We start from the raw sequence: 24,298 nt of genomic DNA, 5'->3' as shown, positions 1-24,298 counted from the left end.
TCTCCTTGTTTCCCTTTCAACTACTTGGACTACAAACTCCCCCACTTTCTCCCTCTTCCACTCTAACCTTTAATTCCACACAAGCTGATCCAGCTGCCTACTGAGAAGTATAAGGCTTCCTCCCCACAGAAATGAGCCAACATCTCCCCAAGGAGTCAATTTACTCTTACTGAAGTAGAGTCTATGACAGACGCGTCCAAAATGACCTTGAAAAAAACTAATGCCAGTGCAAAGGCGTATATTAAGTAAATATTTATCTAACAAGTTTGAGCAATTTTTCCTTTGAGGGGAAATATGAGAAGGAACAAGCACCCAAAAATATAGGACTTAAATGCCCTTTCTTGTTCAAGTGCTGACAGCATACAATCATACGGAGACTGCTGAGTGGGAGCAACTGAAGAGTTAAAGCACATCACTGCGTGGAGGCTTTTTAAAATCATGTCCACTTATTTCAATAAATTACTCACTCCAGTTCCAACGTGGGAGTTCTGAAGTGAGGTTAGTACAGCGATGACAGCTGTACACCCAGTCACAGAAGACTTACGTCACGCAGACCATGACAAAAGCTCTGTTATTCAGAGAACAACCGAGGGAACAATGAACTAAGTGAGAAGTGGAAGGTCAGGAACAAGATGGCTCATAGACCCTGTAAAACCGCAGATAAGATATGCAACGGAAACTAATACTTTAAAAATTAAAAATAATAGTAATAATTTTTAAAAAGTACTGCACTCAACATACATGAGCTTTACTATAGGGGTTTGGATCTTTGATAGCTGGCAGGTATCTCCGTCTTCCCAGGATGGTCTGCACAAACCCATCTCTTCTGCAGCTCTTCACTGTTTCCCTTAAGAATTTCTGAATCCCTGGGAAAGGAAAGAGAAAGTTTTGCCTAATACAGCTGATGTTCCACGTTGACTTCTCACTGGGGTCACTGAAAGCAGCCTGGGAAACCCAAGCAGCACAAAGGTAATTTTTTAAATTTCCCGTGCCCTGTCAGTGGACAAGGGCGCACGATCATTCATTCAGCCTATTCGCAGCTCTGATGGGAAACTTATTAAGACTTTTGAGGTGGAAGAGAGCGCAGAGTGTCAGGATATCTTACTGTGCACAAGGAAGTAGGAAGACCATTCTGCACAGCGCCCAGGCACAGAGGAGCATACATGTATTATTGATAATGGAGAGGTCAGGACCTGGACCAGCACTGTAGGAAGTCAGTCAGTTGAAAGCAGAAGTCAGAGCCCTTGATGCCCCAGGCTGCCTGACTTCAGACCGTGTCACTTCAGATTCTAGGATGAAAGAAACTTACCCACCTGCACTTTGCAAGGGAAGGAGTGAATCCACTGAGAGCATTAAAAAGAAACTTAGGTCAAAGAAAGGTGATACAGGTAAGAGTCTCTTTCGGTGCAAGTTCAGGTAACAACTGCACTGAAGTGGAAAGAGTTCACTTCAGACAGTTTCTTTCCAAGGTTTACAAAATATAAAAGGTAAAAGGAGCTATTCAAGATCAAGACTGACAACATTAGTCAATTCATTAGGTATGTAATTTAGCATGTCAGCCTGGCAATACATATAAGTAAAAATTCATAAGAAGCGAAGTTAAAATGTAAGGTACATTGTGGAGTTTGTATGTACACACATTAACAATAGAGAAGAAGCAGGAAGTCATTTCTAGTGATCATGAAGGAGACAATACCTAGAAATTACTGGAGACTAAACAGACTCTTAATAGGACACCATTTCTCAGCATCTGCCTCCTAAAGAAACAAACCCTGAATCTTCAGAACATAATTTTCCAGGGCATTTCCAAGTTGTATGATTAGAGCTAGCCGTCTCTTATTCCATTTGCCCTCCATTCATTTTCTGATTGCAGCTCTACTCTCTCTCTCGCTTTCCTACAAATTAACAGGCTTCTTAGAAATGCAACAATGTCTTTTTACAAAATATGGGAGAGCTACTCTGAGCAGCTGGATAAAAATGTAAGAGTGATATGCAAAACAGTTTAAAACTCAATGAAAGCAGAAGACAAGAACAGAAGAGACAAATGGTTATATTTAAAAACTATAAGATGTGTCGTCTAAAGTTGTATTGTGTATCCTTTCAAGCTGTGTCTTTTAATAAGGAAAAGAGTGTTTCTTATTCGGACAGTTAAGAGCTTTAACATGAATCCCCAGGGCTTATTGATTAATTAGAAAACAAAAAAAACTTCATGTAATAAGCAAACAACAAGATCCTAAAGATTAATAAAACCAGAGTATGGAGTAAAACATTATGGAGTACCAAACTGCTGTGTTTATGCACTGGACTTTTTCAAAATGAAAAGCTTTTTCAAAGAGATAGGAGTAGTAGAAGGCTGAGACAAATTTAGGATTTGAAGAGACATGGAGAGAAGGGATTAAAAACAACCACCACCACCACAGCGCATCCAAACAGCCATATCCGAACCTGTGTATCTTGATTTGAAGGATTCAATGTAATTGGCAGCTTCATTTTCATCAATCCCCATCTGCTCGCCTAGAGATTTTGCTCCTATTCCATAGATGATTCCATAGCAAATCTGCCAGAGGACAGCATGAAGAACCGCAATCATATGGTGAGCCATGCAGAGAAAGCAGAGCCAAAACAAAATGTGATTCACTGGAAGACATGTGTATGGGAACAAGGGCAAGCATTCAAGAAGTCCGAACCATTCATGCTGCTTTTCTCCACCTTCATCCCCCAAAGCCCAGACAGCTCTGGTTGAAACACATTGAGAGTGAGAGGGCGTACAAGGCATCTACCACACAATCACAGATGAACTCAAACAGAAAACCATACTATTGTGACTCCCTGATGTTTTGAACACTGAACCTTCCCACCTAGAAAGCTGCTGCTGAATTGTTTTTCCTAAAAATTACCTGTTTAGCTTGTTGCCTGGTCCTGTCTCCAACAGCCTCAGGATCAATCATTTTCCATTCTGCTGCAATGCTCTTAAAGACATCAGTACCCCCGTTCAAGGCTTGAATGAGACGACAGTCGCAAGACAAATGAGCAAGGATCCTCAGTTCAAGCTGAGAGTAATCAGCAGCCAAGATTAAGCCACCTAAAGTCAAGAAGTCAGCAGAAATCACTATTTCATAAATTACTCCAACAACATTCCAACCAACATTCCAGCAAGAAGGACTGAAGCCGGCCCTGCATCTCCTGCTCTGAAAGTTTTCCGCAGCCATTTCTATGCAACCTCAGTCTCCATTTTCTTGCGAAAACTTTTAGGAGTTGCTTCTGGACTGCTAAAAGTTGTGCCAATAAACAGCAGAAATTAAATCAGATAAATTCTTGCCTGTTTCCTCGATGCCCAGGTTTGCTTGCATTCCATGCAGGGCCTACATCTAGAATCCATCAAAAACACACAGAACGAGTATCTGTCCAGGTGTCCGTGTAAAAGTCTAGCACCTGATAGGAATGATCAGCACCGAGATCAAACCAGCAGACTTGTACTGAGCCAGGGCAGGCAACGTGAGAACTGACATTTGGCTAGAAATAACACTACATAGAGTGCAGTTTCTGTATTAAGCTCTGCCTAAGTATAGCTCTTTAAAAATATATGTATTCCTAAAGAGGAAGTGAAGGTGTAAACATTTGAATTATAACATTTGAATATTTTCCCTGGTTGAAACACTCTCCTTTACAGTCTTGTGAATAATTTTGAGGACATGCTAACTACTGCATTAGTTTTCCAAGTAGCCTGCTAAGTCAGATATCTACTGTCATCAATTTCATTAGAGCTAGGACTTTTTGTTAACTATATCCTTAACAATTAGCTGGCACGGAGCAGGATCTGGGCATTACCTGGGAAGGGAACAAAAGCATGCCTCATGCTAACGGAAAAGGGTATTCCTCTTTCTTCGGATCTGTCTTCAGCCTGAAATTTTAGGCCATTAGGCAAAATACTGGAACGCTTTCTACATCTGTGGAGACAAAGAATACCTTTTTCACAAATTTCTAAAACACTTGAAGATGCATAATCATTTTGCCACAAAGAATCAGTGAAAACAAGCCTCTGTTCCACTTTTCTGAATAATCCATACCTAACTTGACCATGGGGGAACTGGACAGAGGCCATATGTACACCTGAAGGGATTTACTGACTCTGAACAGATTCAGGCATAAATCTTCCTACTACATTCAGGGTTTGGTCCAGAAATTGGATAATTCCACTCGAAAACAGGTAAGATGAAAGACCGCAAATCTGTGATGTATGCGTTCCAGAAAAACAGCAAAGAAGTCCTACAGGAATCCTAAAAATTCAACACCCTACCTCACGTGCTACGTCTTCTCAACATCATTCTCCTATGCAGAATGCCTACACCAGCCCATACCTAGTACAGACAGAAAAGATTTCTCCCACATCATCAGCCTCATGACTGTGCAAGCACACACACACGTAAGCCTGTAAAAGCAGAGCAGAAGTTGCAGAAGATGTGCTCATAAAACACCGCGCGTTTCCTCTCTAAAGAATGAGCAAAAAATTGCCCCAAAGCAACTTCATTTTCTTTTCCAGAAGGCCAGAAGTTTACAGTGGCACCCAGGTGCTCTGCAACCTCTCAGGGCTTGCCTAGCTCTCCTGTCCAAGTCACTCATAGCTGCAGATAGAATTGTATCCATTACATTGCGCACCTGTGATGCCATTCACACCTCCTACTCCCATCAGCACCAGTCCATCAGCCAGCCCATCGTGCTCTTTGCTGGAAGTCAAAAGGCCTTTTTAAGTCCTTGATGTTTCAGTCAGGGATCTGAGCAATTTCTTTATCAGAATGAAAAGGTATCTTCAAGATCAAGACTGGTTTCAGCAAAGCACAGAAAAGACATTATGCTCTCTTCCCCTATGAACACCCTTTTCTTCTTATACCTTGTTATTTCAGGGATGGTAGGGATCAAGGAGATGAAAGATAGCACAAAAATCACAGAAATAAATTTTCAAAAGAAATAAAGGTGAGGGATAACATATGACAACATATGATAACTGTAGAAAATCACACTGTCCAGCATAGGTTCCCAATTTAGTTGAATGAGCAAGGGCTTTATACCATGATCTAATTTAGCTACAATCCTTTGGCCAGAAGCTTCTTACAACAAGAGGAAGGAGCAGTAATAATAATCACTGAGATAAAAGACAGTTTGGACGGCCTATCAGATTTCAGCTGCGTGAAAATAGCGTCTTTTGCACCAGCAGTCATTTCTGTGCCTTAGGATTGTCCCATCTTCCTAACACAGTGGCTGCTTAACTAAGGAACGTAGTCCCAAAAGTCAGGCTGAGAAGCAGACCTCTCTCAAAGTTCAGCAAGCACTCCATTCCTTTGACGGGATGCTTCTCTACAGGGAAGACTCTAAGAACACAGCCCACTCTACAACTGTCCTGCAAAGCTGCTGCAAGCCTGAGCACTGCCAGAGCCTATTTCTCAGAATGACGTTTCTGCCTCCATGGCTAGGCCTGGTTCTTCTCCTGAAGAGAGATGGACAAGATCCTGCTACTCCTGGCCTCTCTTCCCATGACCTGCTCAAGGCACAACAATGTTAGATGCATGGTGGTAGGAAAAAAGAGATAGAAGGGCCAAAAAACTTCTGAAAGTTCTCACATCTTGCTATGGGAAAAAAGATCATAGAAGTCATTCAGATGACACATGTGGGACAAGACCCCAAATGGAAAGAAAAACTGAAAGGACAGAAAACCACCAGCAAGTATGAAGCCCCAAAGCTCACAAGCTAGCCGCCAAAAGACCCACCCTGATATTTCACTAGACTTCCACACAACTGTTTAGGCACTGGCATGTAATTCTGTCAAAACAGGGCATTTGGTTAACAGAGACCAGCTATAGAAATCTTTTTCTGCTACCTGGTATCTTCATAGAATCATGGAATCTGTCGGGTTGGAAGGGACCTTTAAAGGTGAAGTAAGAAAAGAGAAATTTGACAACTCAACCACATTAATATCAGCAGAGTAGGCAGAAGCTTTGCCATGATCCTCCTACCTGCCCCCAGAAAGAGCATGAGAATTAACGTTTCCATGGGCTCGGGAGGGTGGGCTTTCTTCAACCACAGTTGGCATTTCAATCTCAAAATCTCTTGGCACATTCTGGATATTTGGCTCCGTGAAGGTTATTCGACCTGAGAAGGCAGACAAAGCAGAACTAAGTAAAGGTCCAAGAGGAGTCTCTCTAACTTAACACAGCTGAACACATATCTGCATCTCCAAAAAACAAGGGGCAGGGGGGCGGGGTGGGACAGGACATGACAACTGAGAAAACTGAAGAAAAGGAAAAATAATTTGGGTTTAATGGGCTTGAGATGGTTCCCATGCAGTGTTCCTGTTTCACTAATAAGAAACTCCCAAATCCTGAACCTGTTTTGGGGTCAGAGATTTACATGCTAATATATGCAAGAAATGAATAATACTGCTCAGTGAACACAAAAGCTATTTTAACACATCTAGACTTTTAGGGCAGATTCATGTGAAATAGGCATTTCAGTATTTTCATTTGGCTGAAGTGGAGCACAGGCTTGATTCCCTATCTTTTCCCCATAGAAAAGCTGCCCACACACACCAAAAAAAAAAAAAAAGAAAAAAAAAGTAAGAAGTGAGGATTTTGCAGGCATTTCTCTACCTGTAGCTGTGTGAGTCTGTGACACTGGATATATCCTTTCCATTCCCAGTGCAGAATTCAATCGCTTTTCCCTCTGTAGTGGAAACACCACTTTAGTAATGGCATTGTTGATCCTCCTCCATTCCAATATCAGCCCCGGCAATGGGTGAAGTGTCTTTAATTTCTCCAAAACATCCTTGTGGGGAGAAAAGGGCACAACTATAATTAACTGCCTTTAAAGCTTTATTTATAAAGTTTTTGCAGTTCTGCAGGAAAAGTCAGCTCCTTTACCCCCAGTGAGCTTCCAGTGTCACTGCCTTAAAATTAAATGGTATATCCCCTCCACTTATACCGCCTACACCTGGGCAATCAAAGCACCATCAGACACAGCTGCAGTTTTATTACACACAAGAAAGCAATCACTTCTCTTTGGACTTCTGCGTCCTCATCACCACTCAGTCTCCACCAACCAATAAATCACCTGAAATGATCAAATAAAGAATCACTTGCCATAGGTCCCCTACGTTGTCTCCTCTTGCCCAGCGTTAGCGCTCCTCCTCCATCTTCTTGCATATTTTTCTCCCTGCTCTCTCCTATCCGTCTACTAGGAGCGCAACAAAATGAAGCCCTTGACCATGGTCCTTGAAAGACAAAGCTGACCACTAGCAATCAAATCCTTTCAGTTAAATCAGAAATATGAAAGCACTAACAAGAATTTAAAAAAGACTGTGGCATGCAAACATTTCTCAAAATAACATTTGTTTGTATGCAGCAGGCAGCGGTAGCCTCATCCCTCCACATCACAAAAGGAAGAAATCCTCACTTTGCTTCTTGCTCCCTGCTCTGCCACCACCGCCACGCTCACTTCTTCACTGCCACTTGAGTTTCAGAAATCAATACCTGTCTTCCAAGCACTGACTACACTGAACAAGGGAGAACTAAGAGAACAACACAGATTAATGAGGCCTGAAAACAGGGAACATATATATCTACTAATACCACTTGTCTGGCAAGAGCAACCATTAGCCTGCAGCAGTTGGTATTAATGCAGCTCCACAATATTTATCAGCTGACAAGCATGTCAATAGCCTTCACGTATATACATAAGCTTTTGATATACTAAATTTGATAAGCCATCAGATCACCCATGCTGAAGACAAATTCTCTGAAGCACAAAATACAGATATGGTAGTACCAGCCAGGGAAAATATCCTATTTAATCACCACGGTATTAAGTATCTTTCAAGCTGATGTTGAAAAATTCTTCTACTATTTGCTTTACAAAATTATTGTGCTATTTTGGTCTTACATGTGGTTTGGGAAATCAAATTTTGCCTGATTTATTTTAATTGAAGCCTGCTATTTATATTCATGTCCTCACTACACTCGGGCTTTAGGAGAGTAGGAGGAGTTAATAACTCCACTAACAGAGAAGGCAGAACCCAGTTTGAATTTCCAGTGGCAACTGGAGGAGCAAAAAGGCAGTTAAAATTTACTTTCATTTAAGTCAGCACACCTAACTCCAATGTATTCAAGCAGCAGATGTGTAAAGTTATTTTTACAGTCAGACTAGAACCAGACTTTACTGTACCTTGGTTGTACTCAACTGCTTACTCAACCTAACCCTGCTCCCTTTAGCAGTTGCTCTTCTTGTGTAACCCAGAGTTTTCTTGTTTCCTTGAACTTTCACATCTCCATTTTGTGGCAACTTCAGCTCCAGGAACAAAACCTGAAAGAGGCCAGCACTTCAGATCAGGTTCTGCATGCTACTCCCACGAGAAAACAAAAAGCAACCGGGCACTTAAACAGCTTGTTCCAACCGAAGGATAGTACAAATGCTTTCAGGTAATTAAAAAGCTGATTAAAGATCTCTGCTATCAAAGTCATTCCCCCTCATTTTAATTAACTACAAAATGCAATCTAAAAATCTCATTTTCTGAGCACTATAAGTTTGAGTTCAGAGGTATGTTTTTAGAAAAGGTAATTAACTCCATCCAATAAGTGAGGTTACTGCTGACAGTCAACTGTAATAAAACGTGGAGTTAAGACGACTAAAAGCAGGAAGAACACTGGTGAAAAAAAAAACAGTTAGCAGGGAGCAGGCTTCAGAGCAACACGAATGGCATAGGAGGAGGTGGTCAAAAATACTTTTTATGGAATAGCCAGCGTATTAGCTTTTCTAAAAAATTGCCAAGAACTGGAAAATTAAGTATATACTCACTTGTTGACAGAGAGAACGCAGTTCTTCGTTTTTTCAGTCTATGTTTCTATGTAGCATTATACTCTATTTAGCAGCTATTGTGTTTCATTTTGCAGCTGGCAGGAGGGAATAGAAGCTTTTCTCTCACACATTTTGGTAGCATAAAAGTTTTACTGACACAAAATTAGAAGGGTAAACCTCTACTAACGTATACAAGATACTTCACATGATTCCTAACAAAATTTCCACATGAGAAACAAGATTCTGTAGTTCAGAGAACAGCATTTCATAAAAAAACTTTCCTTCCCCTTTTCCATGAAGCAGAGTGAGATTGGAGTCAAGCATTATTTCAGGAGTTCTCACTCAGACTACTGTTACCAAGCAAAACTTCTGCATTTGCAACAAAGGAGGAATATTTCTGTGGAACTTCTTTTAGTGATGATGCTTGCAAATTTTGACTGCTTCCATATAAAGTATAGACCCTCAGCAAGAAATCAGTATATAGAAAAGAAATAAATGGGAAAAAAAGCATGCACAGCAATTAGAATCTATTCCTATGATTCCATGTAATGTACATTAAAAAAATATATAGTAAAGTCCTTCAGAAATAAAAGTATTGCTAATTTACATAGAAATGGGTTTCTTAGGCTTTCAAAAAAACAGTTTATATAGGTTATTAAAAACAAACAGTAGTTGATTCAAAACTTTTAAAGCAGCCTTTCCTCCTCTTTCATGTCTGTATAGGGACAGGGTAACAATGCAAGTTATTCAGTACAACCATTCCTAGACTCAGACTACATGGTATCACATCACATCTCATGTGCAGAATACTGGTATTGCAAAAAACCTTCTCTAGTCCCGCATCATTCATCCAAAATATTCCAAAAGCCATTTCGTTGGCAGATCATCTCATGCGCCAAGAGAAGCCAAGGTCCTATACAAACAATATGCTTATTTCCACTTGGTTTTTATTTCCAACATGCTTATTTCCACTTCTACTTTCTTTATTTCTGCTAAAGTTTGCAGAAATCAGAATGATCAGTAACAAGCAGGAGACGCACAGCACCTTGCAGGCAGCAGGCTCATAATGAGCGTGAAGGCAAATCGACTCTGAGCAGAGTTCAATTTGCATTTTGTCTTTTCTTCCTACACAGTCTGCCCAAGCAGGTATTTTTCTTAAGTCTAAGCAAAAGCTTCATGAGGGTAACTCCTAAAAAAGTTCTCCCCCTCCCACCCTAACCCTCACGTACCTCTGCAATGTCATCAGGGCTGGTTAAGGAGAAACTGTGGCCTGCCAGCTGATATGCCTTGGTCTCAATCTCACTCAGTTTAGCTTGCATGACCTGTTTCTGGGTTTCATACGCTGTTGTGCTAAAACCAATGCCATTCAGCTCCAGCAGAGCCAAGCAATAATGGGTGGGCATCTCCACTTTAGAAAATACATCTGTAATAAGTACAACGCCCAAGAAAAACTTTTATAACATCAAAAACAGATCAACTGCAGATCAACAAATTCATAAAAAAAACAACTGGGGAATCCTCAGTTTTTAAAACCCTGTATGTCCTGACACGCTGAAATGCTGAAATCCTTTAATATAGATTTAGTTTAAATACTTTTTGTTTCTGGAAAATGTCATAGTAAGAAATATTTCATAGTAAAAAGTATTCCAGAATTTTTTATCACAAAATATTTAAGAGAATAACAACTTCTGTCAAAAATCTTTTTTCTAAGACATAGACATCTCTTTGTATATCAACATTTTATAAACTGCAGACATGCTTAATGTAAAGCTAACTTCATACACTTTCATTCCACCACCCACATCTTTTAAAAATGTTCCAAGGTTTAGTTGTCACGATCATAAATGCTGTGGTAAACTTGCAATAAAAGACTTCAGTTGAGACAGGACCCTAATCTTAGGCTTTGGATACAATTTAGGGGAAACAATCACAAAGCCCACCAACAGGTATGTGCTTTTGGGCTGGTTTTTTTTTGTTTGATTGTTTTTAAACAGAGACAAGCACTCATCAAATATTAGTGCAAACATACGGGATCATTCATTATGGGATCACAAAAGTTTCGTGGATACAACACATACATAATGAACAATGCTGCCATGGGCAGGCTGAAGAGCAAGAAATCTCCTTCAGAAAACGTGAGGATTTTAGGAATTGTTTCTATAAGGAAATGCAAAAGCTTTCGAACATGTTCATGAGAAACCATAGACCCACAAGGCCCCTCCGAATGGCCAGGGTACTCACCTGGGAGGTAAGGATCTGCTTGATTCAGATACTTAAAATAGAGTCTGCTGTTGCCTTACCCAATGGAACTGGTGGATATTTAGGATATAAAAATTCTATTTTAATTCAAAATTTAATATATGACAAAATAGATGTACTTCTAAGGGAAGTGCCCTCTTCTAACAAATCAGCATTTTGCCAGAGAATATACTTAGATAAGAACTTCCAAATGTCTTCTCTTCTCCACTGATCATTCAGCATGTGGTACCACAGCTGCCTTTAACCCTCAATCATTACCCCCATCAGGAGGAGCTCTCTTTACCTGTGAGATTTTCCTTCTGTAATTCATTACGAAGTTGGTTCATGACATTGAAGATAAGCACAGACTCTATTGCTGCTCTGTATCGCCCAGAATGATCTCCGCTGGCACTAAGCCCCAGGCTCTGCACCCCTTGGTCGGTGCCTACCCCTTCCAGTAGAGGTAGCTCGTTGGGGAGAAAGTTAGTCACCATGTTGTGAAGTGTACGTTCCTTAGAGCCAGAATCAAGCAGCCAACATGCAACCTTAAAAAGGGAGAGCTACATGAGACCGTTTTTTCCATTTTAGTCATAATACGACGTAAATACTTAACCGGGGGTTAATGCAAGGTTGTAGTGCAGATTATTTTTCTTGATTCGGCAGGCAGACTGGAATAATTTGTGGAAAAGTTATGTGATTTCAGATAAAACCTTCAAGAGGGCATAAATCACTGAAAAGCTTCATTTTCACTCAAAGTTAATTCTGCACATTTGAAAACCTCATCCTCTGTCAACTAAACACATCTAGAAGTGTCGTCCTCATTTTTTTTCCTTTATTAAAACCTCGCACAAAGGTGATTAAATATGAAAATCGGGATCAAAACGTGTTTAATCCAAAAACTGACTTTGTAAAAATCAGAAATTGCTATTGATTTAAAATATTAGTCAAGCTGAGCTCTCCTTTTATTTTTTTGCACATCAGCACTAGTACCAAGAATTCTGCAAGGCAAGTTTTATCCGCAGTAAGCCTCGTACCTCCCACTGTCTTCAAAGCAATTTCAGTTATAGCTATATTTCAATTTCTTGTGTCAAAATAGGATGAAACACAGGTTTCTGCATTGTCTGTCAGCAAACAGAAGGTAAAAACTACAGGTATATGGGGGGAGGGGTTGTGGGAGGGGGGTGAATGCATGTGTCTGTGTATGTGTACCTTTATTGCATCACTAAAATAAACAAATATGACTCCATTTAATACACAGAACAATGCAGTGAAAGGTGCTACTTTTATTGCTCTTTAATTTTATCTTAAAACTATGTATTGGTATGAAAAGCTAAGTTTGCTCTTTTGTGGAACACCTTAGCTACTTACCTGCAGACTTTAATATTGCCGTGACGTTATTCAGCCCATGTGTGATGCAAGCTTTAAAAATCAACATCAGAAATTTCTATGCATCTAGAGCTTTTCCTAATGAGGACAAGAAGGTGCTTTTACCTCTTTCTAGTGTTTCATTTGAATTACAAATGGTACTCGAACCTACCTTTTGAAATTACATGTAAACATTGTTTGTTTTGAGAAAATAGCAGTACCAAGGTGGTCCATACACATGGCAGGTAAATCTTTTGCTTACAAAGCCTTCTGCTCTCAGAATCAATAATCTGATCAGAAGCACTTCTGCCATTTTAGTCCCAAGCTTCTTATAGCAAAAAAACAAGAGTTCAGCCATGTCTGCTGGGACAGGGAGGAGATGTAACCTCACCCCCCCACCCAAGCAATCCGGCGTGAAAGATTAGCATGTTAACCTATCACTGAACCTGCTCTGTTTCTCTTGCAGGCACATACATATGAACATACATAGCAAAAGAAGTCTCCTCTAAATACTGTTCTAGAATTCCCACTGGAAGAAAATTTCACTAAACCCTCTGACAGGTGTGTGTACTCAAATCTAAATAACAGCAGGAAAGTACCAGACGGCACTCCTGTCTTTCCACTGGTGTGCTTATACTAGTAGTTTTACCCAAGCTAAATTTCTTAATCCTGCAAACCTTTGGGTCCTCAAAACTTCCTTCCAAGGAGATGCCACAAGCCATCACCAGAGTCTTGTAGTGCTGAATGAAGTCATACATGACAAGTGAGCGCTCCTGCTTGGGCTTCTTCTGCAGGTACAGCTGCAGATGATACAGTCTCTCTGTTACAGACAGGTTTTTGTCCAAAGGTGGTGGGGCCAAACTCATACTGATTTCTAAGGCAGGAAATACAAGCAAAAAATTATCTTTTTTACCCACTGTGTGATAAGAAAGGCATGAGAAAAATCTTGAATGCAATCACCTAAAGCACAAAAAATACAGCTGAACTGTGAAGAAGTAACAATAAACCTATACCGATTATATATTTTATCAAACGAGACAAAACTCCCAAAAGCAATACGCTGTGTCTGTACTATTAAACAAAGGAGAAACAGAAGAAACAGCCAGGAGCCCACATAGCACAGATTGGGTTATGTTCAGCATTCAAGTGTCAGGTTTTTTTCTGGAGAGCAAAAATTGGAAGAAGTTGAAATAGAAAAGCAAGCAAGGTAAAGAGAACGTGGGAGTAAGCTAAGACTTCAGCATACGCGTGCTCAGCAGTCCAGTGCTTGAGCCAGCTACCTGGCCTTATTAGACAGCACCACAGATGTATCCACAGCAACATGTTCAAGGGGGTTCAACACTTAAGACTGCCAAATAATATGGCTAAATCACTCCATCACACAGCTGAGCTGAGTTTGGGATTTCTCAAAACATTTCCAAGAACCCATCTGTAGAACCTGTAGCTAGCGGTGTTTCCAACAGGGGTCAGTAGTGGGTCCAGTCTTGTTCAATATATTCTTCAGTGACCTGGATGAGGGGACAGTGTACCCTCCGCAAGTTTGCTGATGACACAAGACTGGGAGGAGCGGCTGACACACTAGAAGGCCGTGCCAACATACTGTGAAACCTGGACAGGCTGGAGAGTTGGGCGGAGAAGAACCTAATGAAATTTGAGAAAAGCAAGTGTAGGGTCCTGCACCTAGGGACGAATAACCCCATGCATCAGTACAGGTTAGGGATTGACTTGCTGGAAAGCAGCTCCGCAGAGAAGAGTCCTGTGAGTCCTGTTGGACAACAAGTTGACCATGAGCCAGCAATGTGCCCCTGTGGCCAAGAAGACCAATGGTATCCTGGGGTGCATTAAGAGTGTCACCAGCAGGTCAAGGGAGGTCATCTTCCCCCTCTACTCTGCCCTGGTGAGGCCACATCTGGAGTACTGTGTCCAGTTCTGTGCTGCCCAGTTCAAGAAAGACAAGGAACTACTGGACAGAGTCCAGTGGAGGGCTATGAAGAGGATCAAGGGAATGCAGCACCTCTCTTATGAGGAAAGAGTGAGAGACCTGGGTCTGTTTAGTCTGGAGAAGACTGAGAGGGGATCTCATCAATGCTTATAAAAATCTAAAGGGCGTGTGTCAGGAGGATGGGGCCAGACTCTTTTCAGTGGTGCTCAGCAACAGGACAAGGGGCCACGGGCACAAGCTGGAACACAAGAAGTTCTGTCTCAATGTGAAGAACAACTTCTTTACTTTGAGGGCGACAGAGCCCTGGAACAGGCTGCCCAGAGAGGTTGTGGAGTCTCCTTCTCTGGAGATACTCAAAACTCACTTGGACACGTTCCTGTGCAACCTGCTCTAGGTGAACCTGCTTTAGCAGGGAGATTGGACTAGATGATCTCTAGATGTCCCTTCCAACCCCTACCATTCTGTGATTCTGAGATCTGCTGAAGGCACCTTCTTGAAATGCAGCGTCACATAGCACAACACAGCCTGTCTGCTCACTTACCAGTCTGGTCTTGTATCTGCTGCAAAGAGATATAGTAGGCATCTTTTCCACCCCAACATACTGCCAGTCCAACTACCAAGATGTCCTCACAGCCTTGGACAGGAAATCCATCATCTTTAACTTGCATCCACTGAGGAGAACTTACTAAAGGAAAAATTTTTAAGTTACAATTATAAAATAGCATCCATAAATACAGAAGAGTTTGTATCCTGAAAATGTAAATACACACAGTTGAGCCTAAATTTCTTAAAAGTGAATATATATCTTCATTTTTATCTATAGGGAGAAAAAAAAAAAAATCTGTGTTTCTTTTGCGGGAAAAAACCCAATGCGTCTAGAATAGCAAAACTTTGTCTTAACAGAAACAGCTACCCATATAGCATGCCTGCAAAACTCTGGCTTTTCCTAGCAATCTTTTCAAGAGTTGAGACAGAAACGTATGCCCTCCCTCCACTTTGAAAAACATTTCACGTTTGTCTGTCAAAAATATATTTTGATAGTTAAGAAATGTTGTTGTTATGGCAATATGACAGCAAAGAATCTAACTCTGCTTAATCTTGTTATTTTAAAGGAAGTGTGCGTTTACACAGCAGCAGCAGCTAACTGCAGAATATGAATACTTCTGTGGAAAAAAAATGAAGCAATATTGCAACAACCCAGAGATCAATCTGAATTTCACATACGCATATATTGAACCAAGTTTACTTTTTGCAAACTCAAAAATATTTAACTTTGGTTCAGAGGCAATCCCAGAAGTAACACTGCTCAGTGGAGACCCTGAGCAATCTGTACAATTTACTGTTAAATATATTATTCGTTTCAAAATATACTAAAACTTGTTTATGACATGGAAAGATAAACAGGATAAAGAGATTGCACAACATAGATCCACTTCAAAATCAGATACACAACGAAACATTAAGATTAGGTGCTCTCACAAACAAGCCGCTAACGCTTCGTTACTATCACCAAAGACCTACCAATGAAATGCTTGACAACAGTTCTCTATCCTGTACTAACACTCAGCTCCTTTGCTTTACTGAGAGTTACAACAGTCAATTAGTATCAGTAATTTTCCTCCTTTTTTGCAAACCCTTTCCTTCTCCACTCCTGCTTTAAGCTGAAGATGCCACCCTGCTGTTCACAAAATAATGTGCTGGAACACAGAACTCACCTTTTTTGAATTTGCCACCAATTGTTGATTTGGGAGACATAAGACATTTTGTTCTTTCGCATGCCACTGAGATGGAGAATCTGCTTTTCTCCTTCCATTCTGCAACAAAAGTCTGGAAAAGTGCTTTGTCACTTGCTACATCGATAATAGTGAAACTTTCAGCACTTAAGGGAACGAGTGGAAAAACATCCTGAGATAGCTGCAGTGAAAAGCCTTGGTCTGTAGTGGAATCATCTTTTATCTCATCAGTCTCACTTGGGTCTACACTCCCAAGTTTGACCTGGAGTGTTTTTACCTGCTGCTCTGCATTGCCCTCGTTGTTCTGCTGTGGCTGAATCAGCTGCCCTTTGTTCATGCAGGCAACCTGCCTCTTCCTTCCAGATTTCACAGAGAGAGAAATGGAACTCTTTGGAAAAAGTTCTTGGGGAGGTGTTGGAGGAATAAGCACATTATTACTATCTGGTGGAGGACACAATTTGCTGTTGCTTCCCTTGACTGGAAGTGTTACGCAGTCTGTTTTCTGAAGATCCAAGTTTTCTGTTTCAACCTCGAAAGAGCTTTTTAAATCCTGGCAATTGGGTAAACGCTCTGGCTGACAACAGTCAGATTTAAAAACTGGATCTGGCTCTTGATTAACAATAGGAGCAGCTAACTTTCCTTTCAAACAGGAGCTTACTGAAACTGGTTCAATGCCTGAGGGACTAGGCCATTTGTCTAACACATCCTGCAATCCTGGGCTTAGTTCAAACGAGCGGTCAGTCCACACCATTGGATGAGTTTTCTTGTCTAAAGCTTGCTGGCTTCTTTGGAGCTTTTCACCTTCATCTCCTACTAAATCCTTTGGTCTGCGGTCATTGTTAGAAATCACTGGGTTTCTTAATACTGACTGACCATGAAACGGAGAAGGAAGATCTTCCAGAAAAGATGGTGAGTTTGCATGATCTAAGACTTCAGCTATTAGATCAGAGAATGCTAGAGACACATTGTTAAGGTGCGCAGGATCCTCATGCTCTTTCTGATTGCCACAGACATCAAACTTACTGGGAACAGACCTTAGGTTCTGCAAAAGACAATCTGGAGGAAGCAAAGCCTCTTGCTTCTCCACAGGGTCCTTTCTCTCAGTTTCTGTGACGTGAACAGCTGAAAGGTCACTGCCATTACTGAAGCTATCATCAAACAGCAAGCTACCACTCATATTCAGGCTAGTTTCGGGGACAGGGTGGCATTCTACTTGTACAATGTGCTCCCTACTAAAAGGGGAGGTTGCTTTACTAAGGTCTTCAGATACACTCTCCCTTTTCACTGAATTTTGGGTATGGAAATCTTGAAGAAAACTGTGTAGCTGAGAGTCAGTCACTGAGAAATCGCTATCTTTAAGGCAACGTGCAGATTCTATTTCCATCGCCACAGGCTGTAAATTAAGGCCTCCAGACTCCAAAACTTTATTACTGCAGTGCTGAGCTGTGTTTTTTGTAATGTTATTTGTTGCGACAACACTCGATAAGCCCAGTTTCCTAACTGTTGCAGCCTGCCTTTCATCAGTAGCATTCTCAGTCCGTGAAGTGTTTAGTTTCTTGGAGATTTCCTGCCGTGGTATTGCTGCCAGCTCTGAACCTTGTATTCCCTGCTGTCCCGTGATTCCAGCTGCTCCCTCCTGTTTTATTATCATCTCAGTTTGAGTATCCAACTGGAAGCTCTCTTCAAAGTCTCTAGAGTCAGAAAACAGATCAGAGGATGGGCCATTCTGAACATCGTCTGCATGGCAAACACCTCTGGATTTTACTAGAGAGTCTTTCAGAAAACCCTTAGGATGACTGTTGGCTTTCTGCAGTGCTCCAGCTTGTAACAATATTGCATTGGGATTTTCGCTCCCATTTTTGCCACCATTCTGAATCTGAATGTGGCAGGATTTATCCTCACCAGGACAAAAATGCACAGGCTTCCGTATCCTGCTGCTACGATGGGTATCTCCACTTCCAGAGCAGCTAGCAGTTACATTACCATGATCTGTGTGTAAAGCAATCTGCTGCCTACCAATCATCGCCTCAGCACAGCTTGCATCTGTTTGCATTTTATTAATTTTATTCTGCTTATCATCAGTGTTTTCATTTCTCAGTGTCCTAGTACTACCAGGTGCTAGACTTCCTACAATATTATGTGCCTCCACATTGATGTGTGGAATACCCTTCAGTGTAACAGGTGCCTGAAAACATGCTCTCCCTTTAGGCATGCCTTCATTAGTGGTAGTAGGCTCTGTAAATAATCCTTCCATTTTATCTTTCCTCCCAAAATTAATTTCCCTCATCTGTACAGAATTTGAGACTTTATGAGTTACAGACCCTGTTTCCATAAATTCCTTATTATTTTGGTCTGAAAAAAAATTATCTGTAGAGACAGTGGGGTGGAAAGCAGATGGCTTTTGTATGTCTATACTAAGCCTGTTTGAATCTTCAAGAAGTGACGTCTGCAGTTTTGAAGCAGTATTTTTGTTTCTAGTTCGGTTTAAATGCATGTCCGTACTTTTTATTAATCTAGATGCTGAAGACTTCGTTCTCAATGTTGGTGTTTTCCCTTGTTCACTAGGGAGTTCTGGAATTGCTTTCCTGGAATCCGTCTTGTTTTTGACCAGAGAAATTCCTTCTATGTTTTCATTATCTCTGCACATATTTGGCCGTTTTCTAGCACTGCACACTATATCATCATTGCCTGGGACTTCACTCTCAAATCTGGAGTTTTCTGTACTACTGCTTAATTGCCTTTTATATCCCTTTTTAATATTTGATAAGTTTCTAGTCTGCAAACCAAGACCATTAAGATGTTGAGCTCTGCACCCTTTTTTGTTTAACACCCTGGAAGACTCAGATCTATGTAGGCTGTCCTCCAGTTCTGACTCACTGCTGATCATAGAGGATGTATCAGTCTCAAGAAAAGACTCTGGGTTCCAGTGCACTCCCATCAGTGCCAAATCCTGCTGGAGAAGTCCTCTGGCTTCCTCCACAATGAGGGAAGCTGCTTCTCTTTCGGTTAAGCCTTTCATTCCAGCCATCCAGACACTGCGCACAGTCCGACGCTCCTCTGCCGATTCTTCATCTTCATCCACAGCCCTACGAACACTATGGGAAAGGTAAAAGACAGAAGTAAACATTCGTGCAGAAAATAACAAACAACACAAGGAGCTGGCACTATTCCGGTCCACCCCCATTTCAATTAGCTTCACAGCTTCCTAGCTTCACAGAACACTATATGCAAAATATAATGCACTTAATAGAAAATAACAATTTCCGTTTTCTATATGTGAATTCATGTTGAGGAAAGATATTACTGCCTGCATACCCCAGAAGCATTCCCAGGTTTCTGTGTCCAAACATGTGCTCCAGATGGGTCCCAGCTCCCTACTAGGGCAAGATCCAGATTGAATCAATTCTCCTCCATGCACTGTTTTCCAAAGAAAGGAAACTTCAGGAGCATGAATCAGACAGGTGTCATGGCACAGTCCAACAGGGACTTGATCAAGGAAGCTTGTCATTGCATTAACATGAAAACCACAAGATTTTGATCACAATCTCAAATGTGAGATCTACACAAGACAGTAATAAATCATCAACTCATTTGATCACATGGTGGAGCTGCCTTTTAGAGGCAGCAAAAGGTCTCCAGAAAGCATTAACAATTCACCCAGGACTCAACAGTGCACTGAAAAGAGGAATAAAAAGAAAATTCAGGCCTCACAAACTTATGCTGCAAATAAAGATGCTTCTATTAATTTCAAAATAATCATGGAATGACTGTGATCAGTCAGAGACTTAAAAAATTTTTCTAACGTTTGGCACCAACTCCCAAAAGGTTGGCATATTTTATTACAGGTTTTATCCTGTAATCCTTCACCTTATAAACAAACTTCTTTACTTGACTTCTGGACTCACTGATTTCTTACCTTTTGAATGGTACTGAATTCGTCAGAGCAGCTGCCACATCATCAGGACTGGCTTTAGCAAGATCAGCCACTGTGACAAAGCCAGCGTTGAAAAGCGTCCTAGCACGCTGTGCATTCAGCAGAGACACTCGTACCAGGTCACAAAGCTCCCTATGAACCCCAAAAGTGAGGCGGCTCTGGAACTGAGAGAGCAACAGCTCCATGTTGTGCCAGCCCAGTCGATTACAGAAAACCGTTACCATTCCTGGAACACAGAAGTTACACCAATGTCTTAACTCCAGCTCCAGTTCTCCAAAGCTGGATCCACTTTTCCTCCCTCATCTGAATTGGCATTCAGTTTACATTTCTTACCTTCCCATTACTTAAAGAAATAACTCATGTTTATTACAACTATGACTAGGAGCTGGTCTCACAGAACTCTAATCTAAAATTAACTAGTTTATCAGTGAGGTGGAAATTCTGAATGACACTGCTATTTCAAAGACACTAATTTCGAAAGTGTGAAGCACATACATATCCTGTAAAAGGATTCCTATGAACCAAACACACTGAAGAAAAGAAGACAGAAAAAGCAGTGATGAGAGGCAATAAGAGAAGCCACAGATCTTTGAGGAAAGCCAGCATTGATGTCCATAATAGCAGAACTTGGCCTGCAGAACTTCAGTTACTGAGAGCATCATTAGAGGTAGCAAAGCCTATGATAAAGGTTACAACTGCAGTCCCCAGCTCACAGGAAAAGAGCAGCAAAAAGACAGTTTCTTACTCACAGATGGCATCTACAGAACACGAAAATAACTGAAAGACATGGCATCCCTCACTATTTTTACAGTAATTAGAGAATACAACTTTTATCACATCTCTTTAACTATGTGTCATGTCAACAGTTCATTTTACTTCCCAAATTACTTTTGTGAAAATTATTAACATTGGGAATAGAGAATTATGAAACTGCTACAACAAAAAGTTATTTATACTACCAGAATTAATTTAAACTACTCTGCATCAGTTGGCGTGACCTTTTCATTTTGGGGCTTTGACTCATGCTGCAACCCACACACAGGGTTTCGCAAGTTGAGCTAAAACTGCCTTAAAATTTGGAGACCCACTTATGCAGTAATGGAGGACTGAGGCAATAGAAAAAAACAATATGTCTCAGTCACACGGTGGGCTGTTACTTCTACTCCTACACAGCCCTCTTAAGGAAGTTATGTTAAAGGTGACAGCTATCTGACCTCTCGTTATCTGGTAATAAATGACCCAGAAACTAGTCAGTCTGTTTTGAAAACTATAAACTTATGCTTTCTGGCCTTTTACCTTTGCAACCAAGAGAAAGCCATGCTAAGTCTTACAGACCCCAAACTTTACCCATGCTGAAAGGTACTCTTTCCTGATAGAGCAAAGCTTCAGAATGGACTTGTACTTATTTCCATACAGTACATACATACACTACATTCCCATACAGTACACAGATGATTTCCACAGACCTCAGCACTGCTTGATTCCACTTAAGCTGGCCCCCTTCCCACAGCACACACTGTGGTTCCACCTCAAAGCAGGGGCAACCACAGATTAAGCTATAAAGCTGGAAGTGGTTTTACAAGACTGATTGTTGTCAGTACCACACTGTGGCTATCTCATCCCCATATCTGGAAGGAAAGAAAACAGACTAGCCTGCGATATTTTGCCCAGACAACTCACCTGCATAGGTGGCAGCAGACTGTTGCAAGGATTGAAGCTGGCCACGACTACAGCCATATTTCTTGGTCATATCCTTTAAGGGAACCTCACTGATTAAATCCAGAAGGGCGAGACTGGTGAAAAACCTGCAGAACAAGTACACATGGAAATAAAATCATCATCCAGGGCACATAAGCATACATGGCAAAATGCACTGCGGTAGCACAGGACATAAGGGTACTATAGTGTAACACACAAAAGAAACAGAGAAGATGGCTTCCAAAAACATCAGCGCAAACATGTTGTGCCAGCAGTGTTCTCAGTCCAGAGCAGACCAGGTCCAGGTTCTCTGGGCTATCGGCTCACACAGAAGCAGAGCCAGTTCCTGAAAACAGACACAGAACCTGTCCACTCCACATGTTATAACCTCTAGTCTTTGCACATTCACACCCATTTGTGGCTACCTTTTGTGGATTGCCATTTGTCTATGCTGTTTCTCTGTTTTAGCTATTATTTTGCCCTTTACAGAGCGAGCAAGAAAGCCTTCTTCAATCCCCACCAGCTCAGCCACACGTTTCATTGAGGCAGGCAGCTTCTCCCATAAGCAGAAAAACTGGTACCAATCAATTGTGGTCCACTCCTCATACACTGGGGTGACCTAAAGAAAATAAGACAATGCAAAAAAAACTTATTTCCGAAAAACAAACAGAACCGAATTCTGGGTAAACAAAAATACAGCCTAGGGAATGTGGTTAGAGCATCCTACGCACTACTCAGAGGCACTGAGTCATAACCATGTACCCTGAAGAAAGTAAAAGCTCTTCTAACCCAGTTTTTTTTAATATTTGTACTGATGAGATCTGACTCATACAGGTACTCTAATGATTAAACAATTTGGGATATTTGTCACATTATTCCCTAAATCCAAGCCACTAGAAGATTGTTAAACTGCATCTTTATTCTCCTTTAACAAAACAAAACTTTTCTTTTTTTAACAAAACTGACAGATATCTATCAACCTCTTAAAACCACTAGCAACCACACTAACCACTGCCACGGAATCTGATAAAGCAGGAGGGAACGTAGATTTTGCCAGAACTTGCTGTAGCTTTCATTTACCTGGAATACAAGAAATCTCAGCTTTTATTAACACTAACAAAAAAGACATCCAGAGCATTCACACACTTTTAGACAGAAAACCAATTCTCTTATCATTCAGTCACCACAGAGTCAGTTTCAGTGTGAGGAGACAAAATATCTTCATATCTGGAGTACTGCATGCAGCTCTGGAGTCCTCAGCACAAGAAGGACATGAACCTGTTGGAGCAGGTCCAGCGGAGGGCCACAAAGATGATCACAGGGCTGGAGCGCCTCTGCTATGAGGACAGGCTGAGAAAGTTGAGGTTGTTCAGCCTGGAAAAGAGAAGGCTCCAGGAAGACCTTACAGCAGCCTTCCAGTACCTAAAGGGGGCCCTACAGGAGAGATGGGGAGGGACTCTTTGTCAAGGAGTGTAATGATAGGACAAGGGGTAACGTTTTCAAACTGAAAGACGGTAGCTTTAGATTAGATATTAGGAAGAAATTCTTTACTGTCAGGGTGGTGAGGCACTGAAACAAGTTGCCCAGAGAAGCTGTGGATGCCCCATCCCTGGAAGTGTTCAAGGCCAGGCTGGATGGGGCTTTGAGCAGCCTGGTCTAGTGGGAGGTGTCCCTTCCAACCTGAACCATTCTATGATTCTACGATACTATGATTTGTACCGATATACTGCAAGATTAATTATTTTAAAATAACTAACACTTGTTGGGGAGCATTTAATGTAACAGAATATAAGATGCCTACGTAGCTGTAAATCTTCGATGCCCCTTTATCTGCTGATAAGAACAAGGGTCATTAAGGTTTGTCTTTTGTTGTTAAAGAAAAGTTTTCTTTAAAGAAAACTCTTTTCCTAGCCTAACAAATACTTATTTCTTTTAATCAACTTTCCCAAAATACAAGGTCTTGGAATTCAGTCTCATATTTGTACAAGTAAACGATTCAAGTCTAAGAGAATGACAAAGCATTATAGGAGATAATTAGCCTGTAGCTCATAAGGACCACATGGAGAATAATTCTTAAAAGAAAAAAAAAAAGCAGCCACCAAAACTAAACAAACCTTCGGCCTTGAAAATGAACAGACTTGCAAGTGATTGTTTTAGGCTAGCTTAATGGAAGAAAATCTCAAGAACATTTTGTTCAACACTGTATTTGTTTTAAAATAACATTAGACAAGCTGCTGCAATTAAGAAGTACAGGGTGAAGAAATATATTGCCATCTCTGTCTCTACCCAAGAACGTGAACAAAATTCATCCTTTTTTTTTCCTGTTTTGGAGATGCAAACAGGGAAAAAAATTCATTGGTGCATGACGTGAAACAGTCCACTTCGCCTAGCAGAAATAGAACAAAATATAATGTGATCCTCTAGAACAAGAGATATGAGCACATATGGGACACTAGTAGATAAAAAAACACCTGAACAGTATCAGCCAATAACTAGCAAGCAGAGACAGCCACCCTCAATCTCTTGCCTCCCCCCCGTTTCCTAGCT

General features: G+C 41.0%; 1 protein-coding gene across 7 annotated transcripts in view; it reads right to left on the bottom strand.

The window, feature by feature from the left end:
• POLQ (DNA polymerase theta) overlaps nt 1-24,298 on the bottom strand; it is a 56,833-nt gene that overhangs the window by 7,219 nt on the left and 25,316 nt on the right. For 4 of the 7 annotated variants that reach the window (XM_074593483.1, XM_074593511.1, XM_074593465.1 and 1 more), the window contains 16 exons: nt 22,177-22,370; nt 21,734-21,858; nt 20,036-20,279; nt 16,102-19,214; nt 14,928-15,071; nt 13,122-13,318; nt 11,384-11,624; nt 10,071-10,264; nt 8,212-8,349; nt 6,642-6,816; nt 6,009-6,144; nt 3,829-3,947; nt 2,898-3,082; nt 2,446-2,557; nt 1,314-1,343; nt 742-866 (listed from right to left, as the gene is read on the bottom strand). In XM_074593483.1, the coding sequence (XP_074449584.1) occupies nt 742-866; nt 1,314-1,343; nt 2,446-2,557; nt 2,898-3,082; nt 3,829-3,947; nt 6,009-6,144; nt 6,642-6,816; nt 8,212-8,349; nt 10,071-10,264; nt 11,384-11,624; nt 13,122-13,318; nt 14,928-15,071; nt 16,102-19,214; nt 20,036-20,279; nt 21,734-21,858; nt 22,177-22,370 (5,472 nt within the window). The remainder of the gene's footprint in view (nt 1-741; nt 867-1,313; nt 1,344-2,445; nt 2,558-2,897; nt 3,083-3,828; nt 3,948-6,008; nt 6,145-6,641; nt 6,817-8,211; nt 8,350-10,070; nt 10,265-11,383; nt 11,625-13,121; nt 13,319-14,927; nt 15,072-16,101; nt 19,215-20,035; nt 20,280-21,733; nt 21,859-22,176; nt 22,371-24,298) is intronic. The other 3 variants (XM_074593490.1, XM_074593475.1, XR_012588187.1) reach the window with 2 other exon arrangements.

Source organism: Larus michahellis, chromosome 1, assembly GCF_964199755.1.
Source record: "Larus michahellis chromosome 1, bLarMic1.1, whole genome shotgun sequence".
Lineage (NCBI taxonomy): Eukaryota > Metazoa > Chordata > Aves > Charadriiformes > Laridae > Larus > Larus michahellis.
The sequence above is the reverse complement of the archived record's forward strand: the minus strand, read 5'-3'. Positions and strand labels throughout refer to the sequence as shown.